The sequence below is a fragment of the Anopheles coustani genome, chromosome 2, assembly GCF_943734705.1.
Source record: "Anopheles coustani chromosome 2, idAnoCousDA_361_x.2, whole genome shotgun sequence".
Taxonomy (NCBI): Eukaryota; Metazoa; Arthropoda; class Insecta; order Diptera; family Culicidae; genus Anopheles; species Anopheles coustani.
The window spans coordinates 18,645,021-18,659,621 of record NC_071289.1 but is presented as its reverse complement, the minus strand read 5'-3'; the positions used below and the strand labels follow the sequence as shown (position 1 = coordinate 18,659,621).

General features: G+C 49.5%; 3 protein-coding genes across 3 annotated transcripts; 1 reads left to right on the top strand and 2 right to left on the bottom strand.

The window, feature by feature from the left end:
- The first annotated feature begins 907 nt into the window (after positions 1–907).
- Positions 908–2,274, top strand: LOC131265867 (colicin-E2-like). The gene is made up of 2 exons (XM_058268205.1): positions 908–931; positions 1,036–2,274. Exons 1-2 carry the CDS (start codon positions 908–910, stop codon positions 2,272–2,274), a joined length of 1,263 nt encoding a protein of 420 aa, XP_058124188.1.
- Positions 2,275–4,012: 1,738 nt separating this feature from the next.
- Positions 4,013–11,436, bottom strand: LOC131264035 (hornerin-like). Its single transcript, XM_058266325.1, has 2 exons — positions 11,353–11,436; positions 4,013–6,586 (listed from the first exon to the last, which is right to left on the bottom strand). Exons 1-2 carry the CDS (start codon positions 11,434–11,436, stop codon positions 4,013–4,015), a joined length of 2,658 nt encoding a protein of 885 aa, XP_058122308.1.
- A 937-nt stretch (positions 11,437–12,373) lies between these two features.
- Positions 12,374–13,248, bottom strand: LOC131264034 (uncharacterized). Its single transcript, XM_058266324.1, has 2 exons — positions 13,165–13,248; positions 12,374–12,988 (listed from the first exon to the last, which is right to left on the bottom strand). Exons 1-2 carry the CDS (start codon positions 13,246–13,248, stop codon positions 12,374–12,376), a joined length of 699 nt encoding a protein of 232 aa, XP_058122307.1.
- Between the last annotated feature and the right edge of the window lie 1,353 nt (positions 13,249–14,601).

Here is a 14,601-nt window from a genome sequence, read left to right as displayed (position 1 = left end):
TATGGGTGTTGATCTCGCGTGTCTCCTCATGTCTGCAAACCGGCTCAGACAAGTGACATGGATTCACGTAGCGTTCGTTTGTTTTTCTTTACGTTTTGCCGAAGGGATGTAATCATACCAAATTAGCGCACAACAGCAGGACTCTGAGGCCATTTCCTGCGCGAGGGATCGTTCCGGAATTTCCCAGATGTCTGCGCTGATGTCCAGAACTTCCCAACTCATGCCAGTATTACGCAATAAATTGAGCGTAAAATATGATTAATATTCGGTCAACTTGAAGGCACACCGGCACAAGGGTATCGATGAGGCCCGAATGCCTCGGGCTATCGGTAGGAAGTCCCAAGTCATCATCTAATGCAGCTCGCCCGATCTACCCTCAGTAGGTAAATAGTGTGGACGAGATACACTTTCAACCGTACCAGGCTCTACCATAATCTGCCCCGTTTGCCAAAGGCCAGCCGAGCTCCATGAAAGCGTAAGTGAAAAACGATTACCCGTCCGCCGGCTGAACAGCTGACGCAGATCCCTTAGATGCCCTGCCCATGAGAAGGGTGGCTTGTCTGCGGCGTGTCTAGTGCGTGCGCCATTTGACAGACACCGGTATCCACCGGTCCGGGAGTCTACGGGGGGAGTGGGTTGATTAAATCGATGCAATTATATGCAAATCTGTCAAGACCAGCGCCCGTCGTGCGTTTGCTGTGGCCTTAGCCCTATGCACTAAGAGAGGTAGACCGTGCAGACCTACTTGTCCGCAACCTGGTGACAGATGACGGCGGATGACGGTGTGGCATCGGATGGTGTCTCGGGAATGTATAAAGTAGACGGCCAGCCAGCAGTTGGTCATCAGTCGTGCCGAGGTCGGTGATAAGAGTTGTGCGTTCCAGCGTGTCACAGTGTCTTGTGGAACATGGTCGAAATGAGCTACCTGAGGGTAAGCAAAGTTGCGAGTACCAAAGAATTTGTGCCCGTTTTTCGGGAGTGTTCCGTGAAGTCGTGAAAGTAAAGTGACCGTTTCCCCCTTTTCTCCGACTGCAGATATTCTTGGCGCTGCTTGCCGTAGGCTGCACCGGAATTGCTGGAGAAGGCAGCGCCCCGGGAGAGCAGTCGGTGGCGACGGAGCAGGAACGAGCCGTCGAGCAGAGTCAACCGGCGGCCGGTGAACCCGTTGGCGTTCAGCAGGGTGGAGGAGACAAGAAGAACGCCAAGCGTCATCTTTCGTTCGGTTTCGGACACGGCTATGGCGGCGGGTTTTCGGCCGGAGTAGGTTACGGATCGAGCGCCGGAGTTGGTTACGGGTCGAGTGTTGGAGTAGGCCTCGGCTCCGGTATTGGCTATGATGGTGGTTACGGTGGATACGGTGGAAGTTATGGAGGTGGCTACGGTGGTGGTTATGGATACGGAGGAGGTTTTGGATATGGTACCAGTGGCCGATTCCGGGGCTACGGTGGATACGGATCGTACGGCGGTGGTTACGGTGGTGGTTACGGTGGTGGATACGGTGGAGGATATGGTGCCGGGTCCGTCGGTGGCTTCCATGGGTTTCACTCACACTACGCCAGACCGATCGTAACGGCCACCATTAAGGAGCACATCCCGATCGCCATCCCCAAACCGTACCCGGTGTTTGTGCGCAAAAACATTCCCGTACCCGTGCCGATCCACAAACCGATTCCGTATCCGGTGATCGTGAAGAAAACGATCCCCATCCCGATCGATCGGCCCGTTCCGGTGGTGGTGCCGCATGCCGTGCCCGTTCCCATCACCAAACACGTCGCCGTCCCGGTACCACAGCCTTACCCGGTATCCGTACCGCATCCGGTGCCGGTCAAAATCCCCACCCCGGTCGTCGTGGCTAAACCCGTCGTCGCCTACTCGCCGCTCGTGAGCTCGCCGGCCATCGTCAGCACGCCGATCGTCAGTACGCCCATTATCAGCACACCGATCGTAACCAGCGCCGGACACATTTCCGTCACTGACCACGGCGTACACCAGACGCACCACTCGCACAACCATTACGCGTCCGCCGGTGGGGCGTACAAGGCATACACTTCCGGTGCCGCTGGACTGTACGCGGGAGCTGGCGCCCATCACTACGGGGGTATTGCCGGCGGTCACTTCGGAGGGCATCAATACGGACTGAGCGGTGGGAGCGGGGTGCATTACGGGGCCAGTGGATCGTACGGTGGAGCGGGACACTATGGTGGGCACTATGGAGCTGGGGTGGGACATTATGGATCGGGCCATCTGAGTGCCGGAGTGTTGTGCGATCACTAGGGCGAACACTTTTTTTAGATAAGTTAAGCGCGCTAAACTGTAACGACTGGCGACGAGGCTCCAAACAGCTCTACCAAAGGGTGGCGACAAATCTCCCATCCCCGAAATACACAAATAGCTACATCTTTAGCAGGTTCATGTTGGAAGACGCAATATCTCGCACTCGTATAACTCATAGCCATCTTCTAGATATTAGCCATTTTTAATAAATAAAATGTTCAATGATGTTTTTTTCTTTAATTAAATATAGTTCTTTTTGTATCCATTTTAGGCAACACGTTTGTAACATGTTGAAGCATTTATTAAATCGTTCTGTAGTTCAACTTTAATTTCGCCCAAATTATATCCACTCTTAAGCCTCTGGGCCTCTCATTTTTGCTAAATTTGTTTCTGCCAATAATAACCGTTAAAGTGTGGAAACAAAACATATGTTTCAAAAACACAAACTGATAAAATTAACGCTGTAATTTAACCAAATAAAATCTAGTTCTGATATTATAAAATACCAATTGAGATTTTTTCGAATAGTTGACGTTAGAAAGAACCAAAATAAGTCTTTTTCTTCTTCTTCTTGGCACAACGACCTCTTGGTCATGCCTGCCCGTCCAAAATAAGTAACTATTACCAAAAATATTGTAAATGGCGCAATGTGTTAAACAACAGTTTTTTAACGTTATCCGATCACGTGACCATCGATTTGAACACGTGGACATAATTTTTTAAGTCACAGCATTTAGGTTACTAAATTAATAAATTACTTCAATTGAACAATTGTCATCCACTTCTGCAAAAAAAGTTCATGTTGTGTGCCTATTCATGCACCTTCCTGTACGCGACGAAAACACACTGCTTGGTTATGTTTCTAAAAATGTTAACTTTATTTCAAATATAGACCGGATTTTCAACAACCCGATACTGCTGCTTACACCTACGTAAATGTAGCGCAAAAAACGCGAAACTAGTGAAGTATTGTGCTGCTCGCAGGTATTTTCCCGATCAGGAAAAACCCACAAGCTCGTATCGTACGGTTCTTCGGACGGCAGTGAAATCGGCAACACATAAGACACGCGGTACAACACGACTCACGAGTGCGGTGGTTAATAAAAACGCAATAACAAAAAACCAATAACAACAGTTTAAAAAAACACATGCTAACACACTAGAAGACGCAACAATCAAAATCGCAACGATCGCTACAACGTCGATGCGCTTCCGTTGGGGTGTTCAGCCATTTGTTTTCCCCTTTTCTGCGGCGTCAGTTACACCATCGCAGCGGCAGTATGTCCTATGGCGATGTTTAGCAGGTTGTTTGTGTCATTCCTACCGCCACTAGCGATCCGGAAAATGGTGTTTACGCAGGGTTGTCTGTCACAGGAAGCATCGTTTCATCGGTAGGAAGAGGAAGAATGGTGTGGTACGAGGGAGAAAGGGAAAACAAGTAGAGGAACATGCGTAATCCATGTGCAATCACGCATGTACTAACACGCCAACAGCGCAGGAGCCTATTGGGCGTTGTCGAAAATACACCTGCTTTTCCGGATACTCCGCGTGGTCAATCCTGCGCACGACTGATTTTGGGGGGAGGAAAAAATAAATAATTTCAGCCGTCAACCACAAGACAAACTCAGCAGAAAAAAGGGAGGATTAGTGGCTGTCTATCCGCGATCCGGAAGTCGATCAACGTAGTAGATGCGGTTACGCTGGGCGTGGTGCGTTGGAATCGATCGGTCATTGCGCTTCACTTGTGATCGGTTCCGGACTCGAAGTGTGAGTCGGATGCACCGTACGAGGAAGACTCCCCGAACGGTGGAGGTTGGTGTAGCTGTTCTTGCGTGTCGGAAGCCCCCGCGAGCAGATCGTCGGTGTCGGAACCGTGGTAGTGGTAGGCGTTGCCGCTGGCCGGTGGATCGTACGAGGTTACGTGGCTTGCTCCGTCGTGCTGGTGATCGGCTCCGGAGTGGACGGAGTAGTGGTGCTCACTGGCGTCTGGCTGGTGGTCTCCTCCGATGACGTGGACATTGTGGAAGTGATAGTGGAACTTGCCGGAAGCGGGGTCGTTGTGCTGGTGGTGATGGTGATCGTGGTGCTGGCCACCGGAGTCGTCGTCGGAGTGGTGGTTTCCACCGGCACCGCTAGGGGTGTAGTTGGGGTAGAGATGGGCATCACTGGGGACGCCGAAGACGGTGGGCTTGGCGCCGGAGAGTCCGTAGCCTCCCGGGTACTTCTGGCCAAAGTGCTCGTGCTGCTGCTGAGCGACTGGGTGGTGCTCGGTGTAGGTGTGGTAGCCGCTCGCTTGGTGGTGGTGATGCGAGAGGCCCGCCGCGGACTCCTTGGCACTGCCGGCGTACCGTTGCTGGTGGAAGGATGGTGATTCACCGGCAGAAGCGACTGCTCGATGTGATTGGACGCCTGCCCGAGCAAAGTGTGGATCGTCCTTGGTGGCGTGGTAGAAGGGAAATGGGTCTCCGACTGGGGCGTCGGCTTGATGACGAAGATTTTGATGTGCTTCACCCGATGACTCCGGATGACGTGGATGCGTATGATGGTAGCCCGCGGTGGATACTTTCTGGTGATGGGTGCGTCCCCCCGGTACCGGGTAACGGTGTGCCGCGGTCGATGCGCTTCCGCTGCCAGCGGAGGTACCCCCAATTCCGGCGGCGGAGGCGGTAGACTGTGGAAGGGGCTTAAATGCCGGATGATCGAAGCCTTCGGCGAGGAGGCTGCCGGTAGGATCACCCTCCTCCGCGGTGGCGCTTCCTCCTCCGACGCCTGCTCCTCCGACACCAGCGGGTAGGGTGTGGTGGTCGTGGTGGTGGTGGTGGTGCGTATGCGAACCGGCCGCATGGTAGTGCGCAAAATCGGGCTTCTCATACCGCGGGTACGATTCGCGAACAGTTTGGAACGGGCGTGGCGTAAGCTCGTTGACTTCTTTTCCCTTACCCGCCGGTCGTCCGGCTTGTCGGATCCCGAACCCCCGGACGCCTTCCGCTTCTTCTTCGCGCCCAGCCGACCCGGCTTCTTGTACGGCTTGGAGCGCTTCGGTTTCTTGGTTTTGGAAGTGCGATGGTACGCTTTCTTCGTGGGTCGCTTGGACTTCCGCGGCCTCCTCGTAGTGGACGGCGTACGACTGGTGCGCGTCAGCTCCTCCGATTCCTGCTCCGATTCCTGCTCCGACTCCTGCTCCGACTCCCGCTCCAGTTCCTCCTGTTCCGCCGCGACCAAAGCTAGATCCAGCGGATCCGAACTGCTGCTGTCCTCCTCCAGCTCCTCCTGCTGCTCCTCCACGCTGGAGCTGGAGCTGGAGCTGCTCTCCGGCGAAGCGGTACCCTTCAGCCGACGGCGCAGACGGCGCAGGTTTTGCTCCGGCGTAGCCTGACGCAACGGGATACGCCGTATCCGGGGAACGGGCGAACGTGGGCGTGTGGAGTTTGTAGCCGACCCCGGTTTGGCCATACGGTTTGGCCGTCGCTTGGACAGCATGCGACTCAGGTCCGAACTTTGCAGCCGGATGCGGAGTGGCTTGAACTTTAGCACCACCGTAGTACTGTCCTGGTGCTGTTGCTGCTCCGGCTGACGGGTGGTGGTACTGTTCCGCGCCGCTCGAATGCGATCCCGCTTGCGCAGACTTTTGGCGATGATACTGCTGGTGTTGGTGGTGGTGCTGTCGCTGCTGGTATTCTTCCAACTGTTGAAGTGAAGAAGGACTTTGTTTACTGAACGTGGTTTCAGTAGGGGATGCAGTGTGTTCCGCTAGTGCGAGACGGTTTCCTTCCATGGGATTGTAATCGTCGCCAGCGTCGTATACAGAGTGTATTGGAAACGATTGTACGTACTCTTGGACCTGCACCGTGCTCGGGTGCAACAGTGACGACGCTGGGGCGGCATCCGACGGTACCGTCGTGGCGACCGTCGGAGCGGTCGCACTGGTGGCGGGCACCGTTTGCACCACCACCGCCGCCGTCTGTGCGGTGGCCGTCACCGGTACCGCGACTAGCGTCGGCACTGGCACCGGAACGGGCTTGCTCACCGGCACCGGCACCGGGACCGGCTCCGGTACCTTCACCGGGAAGGGCACCGGCACCTTCACCGCCACCGTCTTGGTGATCTTGACCGTCTTCGGCGGTAGCGTGTGCTTGCCGACGTAGAAGCCCAAATCGATCAGCTTCTCGCTGGCCCTCTCGAGCTCAGTAAAGTTCTGATTCATCTCATTGATCACTTTGTGCTGTTCTCGCACGACGTCCTTGTAGTAATTACCGAGCGCTGCATCACCCAGCGCCCCGCCAACCAGCAGCGCACACAGTACCACGAACACCTACGAGGATCGCAGGGTAAAACGGGATCCAAGTAAGCAGAGCAAAAGAGAGAGAGAGAAAGAGAAAGGGGGGGGGTAGAATGAGAGACAGAAATTAGTAAACGATCGACAACAGGGTGACACTTAACACTACGATACATTGCTTTGATTTTAGATTGATCAATTTAAATCTCGCTTGCAAAACGCTACAGTTTTATCATTTTGAAAGTGAATTCTGAACTATAAACGGCTGCTTGTAGTACATTTGTTGATTATTTTTTGACTTATTTGAATTCCTGATGAACCGATCCAATTCTTCTAACGTAAATATTGTCTTAAGAAAAAAAGTTTGTCCACAAAAACACGCTTAGAAAGAAAAACAAAACACACACATTTGACTAACAGTTTCATATTTATAGCTCAAATTATCAACTCCAAGAGATTCGGATATGATCCCGTTGATTCTTGAAACTGGTGCATCAAAACATGATTTTTGGAAGTATTTTTTGATCCAATCAAATGCCTTGTTTGAGTTGTTTTTGAGGTATTCGATAAAGAAAATTCCGAGTCATTAAATTGCCCACTATTTGGACTCTAGCGTTTGTTACTGGTGCTCTGCCAACTGTCATACGATTTCACTAATAGAACGACACACACAAACACATCACTTGAAGCACTTACAAACTTAATCATTGTGTTCCGCTGGTTCCCTTTTACGTGGCACTGGTTCGTTGAATTTCAGCGGGAAAAATCACAACCGTCCGATGGCGGCCAAACACAATTAGCAGATATTCCTGTGAAGATCAGTTCATAAATCGTCCTTCAAACTTTTCCTTCACCACAGAGTTCAGAGGTCGTTCACTTCCACTTGCCACTTTCACCCGGTCACACCAGCCGAGCCTTGCGTTCGGTCGAGACAATAGGACCCGCTCGAACCGATACTACACTCCACACTGTCTATTGGCCGATCGGAGCTACTTTCTTTTATACTATTTGTGTGCCATTTTCCCCTGTTCGACTACCACCCGCGCATCGTAACAATGTACATTTTCCGACACCACGTCCTCATCCCTTTCGAAGGGCCTCGAAGGGAAAATTGCCACCCTCCGGTCAGTGGTGTTTGTTGTTGCTGTTAGGCTGGGGTAGCAAAAAAAAAACACCCTTGATTGGTGTTGTGTTTGATGGCGTTTGCAGGAAGCGCGTCCAAAACGAATCGCGTTCGCGAGCCCCCGGGCCCGCCTTGAGGCAGAGGAAGCAAGAATGCCACGGAAGACGCTCCTGGCGCTACGGACACGCCACGAAGACGGAGGCAGAGAAGGAAAATGCGTTTGCTGCCCCGATCGATCGAGTGTTTCGCGTTTTCGCGCATATCGGACGGAGTTTTGTTGGCGTCGGTCGAATTTGCCAAATGCGTGCTCCACTGTTGAACCACTTGTTGAACCGTGGCGCAACCCCTTCTCGGAGAAAAGGGGAACCCAGGGAGGGGAGGGGGTTCGGGAAAGTAAGAGCAATTGGAACGTATCGAAAGGAACAGAAAATCACCCCGAATTACGCAACGGCACGGGTTTTTTTTAGGCGGAAATGCAGTGGCCCGTTTCGAGGTTTGCACATTTTCGGACGCGTGAAAGGGAAGTTGATAAGACAGCCAGACACACCGGGAAGGATTGAAATGGAATTGCTATCGATTTGATTTGGACAGACAATCTACACGTCTGGTGGATCGTTTCAAAAGCAATAGTCGAATGCACTTTCAGTGGAAGAACATTCCAATGGAAAACACATTACATCACAGACAATGGTTCAATCCAGTTTGATCACTTTTAGCCTAAGTGAATAGTTTTTGATGCTATGGAAAACGATCACTACAAACTATAAAGTTTTGTTGTTTATTCTTCATAAATTTTAATTATAGAATGATAAGATCAAGCTACGCGAAGCTATGAGCTATGTAATTTCATGAGTGTTTGAAAAAAATTGGAGATTTTCCGACATTTGATTAGAATGTGTATTTTAAACTGCATGTAACATACAGGAATGGCTCAACAAAATACAACCCTATACTTCCTTTTGACATGACGAAACTTTTCTTGCTTTAAACGAAATTGAAACCTCTGCAAATGTTTTCTAGCAATCTTACTGAAATTTAATCTTTATCTGTTTTGTTAAAAAATTAAAGCATAGAATAGACCCAAACGTGTAAGAAATTCATACTCAGTTTAGGTCTTTTCCAGAATTTGTGTTGACTTTTCTGAGATGGATAATAATTTATGTGTGCTAAGGGGGGCTTTAAATTAAAATAAATAAAAGGACATGATAAGCCTGCTAGCATAAAACAGTGATTTCGATGGAAGGGAGAAGACTGAATGATCAACAATTAGCTTTAACTTTAATATATCGACCAAATAATAATATGAATAAATGATCCATAATATGAAGAAGGACTTTACAGTTATTTGAACTTTTGAGTTTAAATAATTATTAACCTCACAATCAGACCGCAACATTTTTCCCCAAAGGCCTAATTATCTTTCTCCTTTGAAACTATTCGTTGTCTTATAAAAACATTTGTTGAACAAATTAAGTACCATAGTTTGCAATGACCAACTCGACGATAACGCAGCCAACTCAAGCGCAAACCCCAACTCCCTTTGCCAAAGTACGATGCCTTTTACCTTGTGGCCCTCACGGCGTCGGAATTTTCCTTTGAGCCATTATCCAAAATCAGGCTGTTGCCACTGGTGATATGGACACGAGCGCTAATTCCGGACTGTTCACCAACGACTTCTCGTCCTGGCGGAATGGCAAAGGGGTACAAACTGGGCCACACAGCTTTTGCCCACCCCTCCTGGGGCCAGTCGGCCATTGGAATGAGGGAAAATCGGAATGGTAAAGAAAATGCCTCTCCGTCGCGGTATCGATATGCGGCACTGAAAACCACTGTCCAGCACCTTACGGCACGCAACGGACAAAGGAAGCGCCACGAGCCGAGTGTTCGTGCAGCTTATATCACAAGCCCTCCAGAGGAAAGGGAAACACGTTTTTCCGCTAACCCCGTGCTTCATTCGGCGATCGTGCTTCGAGGGTCAAGCATCCCGGTGAGGATCCCGCATCCAAATGCCTCCGCCACCGACTCTCCATAATCTCGCTCTAATTACGGTACCTCGAGACCCAACTTCCAGACCGGTTCGGAACTGCACTTTGTCACTGATATACTAATCGTTTGACGTCCACATACCTGCATAATATGCAACCGCATAATGTGCACCTTTAATCTCTTCCTAAGCTGCGAGCCTTACGCTCGCCCAGTGGCCGGTCTCTTCGGAAAAATTGATCGATGAATAATTGATAAGAGTTGCCTATCCCTTTTAGTTTTATATTTAAAGATTTCCATCCCATTTCCATGCTGCCTCAGGCTTGTAGCCTAAGGTGTGGCTTTCCGTGATTTATTTCCTCAAATTGAAGAAAAACATTTTTATTATGCAACATCAACCTTCCGGTATTATCACTTCAATGTGAAGTAACACTGATCACAGTAAAGATCACTGCAACCGAAAGTCATATGTGGTATTTTACATATCATTAGAAACCACCAAAATCCGTTATCTGATACTTTCCGGATTCTTGTATTTTAATTACCCGCGTAATGAGCAAACATCAAGCGATAAAAAAATCATACTGCCTACCAGAGCGAAGCATATAATCGCAATAATTGCACGCTATTATCTTCATCGACGGATCTACACCACCTTACATTGCTAGCACCATAAATCGGTTCCACCATCAACAAACGGCGCTCAAAACGGATCTATAAAACCATTTATCTATTTTCAGACCTATCGGTCGGTGTAATCTAAGAGTAAACAAATATACACATCTCGATTAGAGAACGTTTAGTTGCGATGATTAGAGCGTATGGAGATTCCGTTTAACGATAATCATGATGCTAATTTTACTACGTAGTTATGGACGTGACTCAACCAATGGTTAGTACTTGTCCCTAGAAATTCGTGGAACATATGAATGAAAAAAAAAACCGCTGGGTCGTCTTTTGTTGTAAGGGGCATTGTGTTCGTCGGTGAAAATTTGTTCACACGAAATGGGGAATTTTCCCTCGAAGAAACGATGATCTGCCGGAGCGGTGCTTTACGTTTGATGAATGAGTAATATGTTCTTTCTCAACCTAGAAAGAATTAAATGGCATGTTACTTTTTCTAAGTAGTGAATAGAATGGAATTAATTCTTCACTTTGTTTCATAACGGTTAAAATTTTGCTGAAGTAAATGCCCCTAAATGTATGCAATTGATACAGCTACTCACATAATTCCTCGTACAACTAACGGATTTGAATGTTTGTCTCTGAAAAACTATATTTCTAAATGTCGAGTAAACTCGATTATTTTCGGTATAGATGTATTATCGAAAAAAAAACTACTTTATTGCAGGTTTTTATCTTTCTTACAGATTGCAGAAATTTGATTGTTGCCATAGAATAATGAAGTAAATATCTTATGACAGTAACCACTCACAGATTACTCAACTCAGGAAGTAAATGTTTAATAATACGGTACTTCCCACAGCACAATCAACCGATTTGAACTTTTAAACACGATTTATTAAAAGAAACCCGTTTACCTGATGCAGTACCAACTAGAATAACCCTTGAAAGCAGCGTGAGTTGCAACGGTAACCATCACCCGATCACCCTTTCATCCGGTGGCCCTTGGCATAATGTATGCAAGCGAGATCATCGCAATACACTTTCAAAAAATCCATCATCTATGCCCTACCTTGACCTCGACACGCAGCAGTCCAGCATCAAAGCGAAACCATCGGAAACCATCCATCAGATGCTCCAGATGATGAGCTCCCATCTCTCGGCCGGCATCTTTGGCATTGTGCTGTCGATTTCGCGTACCCTTCGAGTGCCTGTCCCCTAAGCCACTCGCACACCATTTGTCAGGGGTCACCGGAGACGCATAGGAGGGAGGCTGCGGATTCGGGTGCACCAAAACTGGGACACCGTTATGATCGGGGGAGATGGTGGAAGGCGCACATAATTAACATAATGCAGCATAATGAGTGGCTTACTCAATGCTGCCCGTCCTTGACTATAGTACACGTTGGAGAGTGGCAACCAGTAGGGACATCAGCTTCTTGTCTTCTCTACGATGTCGTTTGCATTAGCTAAACCACTCATCTCATGCGGTAGGATATGGTTGCAATAAAAACGAAAACGGTGTGTTTCAGATTTTTTATAGTTTTTATTATGTTTTGTTACATTCTTTGTAATGTTTACAGCTGTTTCTTCCACAGGCCCACTTACACGCGTGGTGTAAGTAGTGTAAAATAATTTATTTACATTTGACAACAAGTTGAAAAAATGAGCAGGATTGCGGTAATCGGTTTTGCAGCGCGGAAGGTAGTCTGGCCTTCAGGTGGGAGTTGGGAAGCAGAAAGTTGTGTGGCTGGGGCTAGTTCGTGTCGAGAGAGATCGAGGGACATAATTGTCATGTATGCGCAGGAAGAAAATCGGCGTTGAAGAAGATGAGATATCAGAATGATTGAGGAACTTGTGTTGCCAAACCGAGTGATCACAATCGAATCGAGTACTGGTTTATAGTGAGAGTATACATCAATGCACGGGTATGATCCGTGCGTTGAAGATGATAGGAAGAGTGGAGGGCCGGCTAAGTCGGCTGCGCCTTCAGACAGGAAGTTGAATCCTCCTAGGGGAAGGAGAGTGAGAGTATGCCCGTCCTAGCGCCCACGACTTATCCGGTCCTACTCCGTTACCACTCCCCGATGAGTTTACCACGAGTGGAACTCGGAGTACGAGTGGGAATGAGGCTCCCAGCCGTGCGACTTCACCACAACCGGGACGTGCTTCTCGACGTAGACCGGCTTCTTCACGATCACCGGGACGTGCTTCTCGACGTGCACCGGGTACGGCTTCGGCACCTCGACGTACTCCTTGTGGACCACCTTAACCGGGACCTTCACCGGGTACGGCACCGGACGGTCGACGTGCACCGGGACATGCTTCTCGACGTAGACCGGGACCTTCTTCTCCACCACGACCGGGACGTGCTTCTCGACGGTGACCGGGTACGGCACCTTCACCGGGACGGCCACATGCTTCTCCACCTCAACCGGGTACGGCACGTGCACCTTCTTCACGTGAACGGTGTGGTGCGGTTCCTCCCAGCCGTGCGACAGCTTCGGCGAGTCCCAGCCGTGCGAGAGCTTGGGTGCATCCCAACCGTGCGACTCGTAGCCGTAGCCGAGATCGAACAGGCCACGCTTCTCCTGCTTCTTCTCACTCTCGGGGGCCGCTGGTGCCGCCGCCGCCGACGCTTCCTTCTCGCTCTTCTCCACCGGACTGCTGGCCGCCAGGGCAAGCGCCATCGCAAACACTACGAATCCCTGCGTTGCGGATAGAATGGGAAGAAAGAGAAAGATCACACATCAAGCAAACGATTAATTGTCACTGTTTTCTCGAGACCGATATCCACTAGCGCACTCTTCGAACAAGGATGACACCGAAACGGTTCAGAGGTGAGAAAACCACTAATATTTGCTCTGGAAAGCCAAACACACACCTTCATTTTCAACTGTTTAGGCGTAAAACTGGTAGGCTGATGGTGCGAGGACCGACTGATGACTTCCCAAAACCGACCGGCCATATTTATACCGAGCCTAAATTCGGTTCGGGCACCCCCTAAAACCCAGCGCGACCCAAAGGCTCCCCCTCGTTTTCCACCACGTACGCCAGATGGATCGCGGCCTCTCCCGCGATTGGTCTGCGTTTTTCCACCGCTTCGCCGTGTGACATTCGCTGGAAGGGGTGGCGAGCGAGTTCAGAAGGCAAGGAGTGGGCAACAAACGTAGCGCAGCGCAGAGCGCGAGTGATCATCAAATTATTCCGACGACGTCTGCCCATCCCGCCAACCCCAGTCGTCGGTTCGCCGATGGTGGAGGCGCCACACTAGAACTTCGGTATGGCCAACGTCGTCGTCGTCGACGTCGTCGTCGACGTCGTCGTCGACGTCGTCGTGGTGGTCGCTCTTCAAGAGAGATCACTCTGTTTGTTGATCCCTACCCGTGGTGTGGGGGTTTTTCTCACACCGAAACGCAATAGTAGCACAAACAACGCACGGTTTATCTCCATGTTTATTGAGTATTTTGGCGCGCGCTTTCGAACGCCCCACGTCTCCAACCTTCTCTCTTGTTCGCTTCTTAGTGCACCCCGGTGTACTATCGTATGGAAAAACGGGTCCATTTTGAAATTCAAATTGTTCAGGAGGGGTTGAGACCAGGGGTACATAAATCTCATCCTTCAGGTCGCACAAGGAAACAGCTGATTGTCAACATAAACCGATGCCCTGTGGACTCCGTTACCCATTTTCCCTTTCAGCAAGGATTGAGGCGGAGAGGTAGTGCAAGGGAGAACGAGGGTTGATGAATGGCAAAGGGGTGCCAGCAGTGGTGCAAAATGCAAAACCATTCCACCGACCGTTGGTTGGCGAAATGTTCACTCTTCTTTTCATCCCCTGATCCACGTGTGCTACTTGTGTGCGTTTGTGTGGAGGTTTGGGGGGCTTTTTATGACACTACCATTCTCCTTTCCCAGTGTGCATTCGATGGACCACAACAGGTTCTGGTTCCGCGTGTTCGCGGGCGCGCCATACGAAAACCGGCACCTGGTCAGTCGAATAAGGTTTTCCGAACGGATAACATAGTGAGGTCGTCCGTGGCGTGTGCTTTGTATAAAAGGTTTAGGATTTTTGTAACATTAATCCAAAACGTCAGTGGGAATATTTCATAGATTATTCATCAAGAAAATGTTGAAAATACACTCGTTTGCATCTAAGTTTCAATCGACTAAAAGTTGTGTTAAAAAATAAAGGTTCAACCATGATGGTTCAAGTGACCCAATCAAAAACCACCTTTGACGAGAGGGCTTCGGCTCGGATTGATATGTTGATTTGTGTGTCTACCGGTAATCCCCTAAACGAGATTTTGACACGTTCGACAAG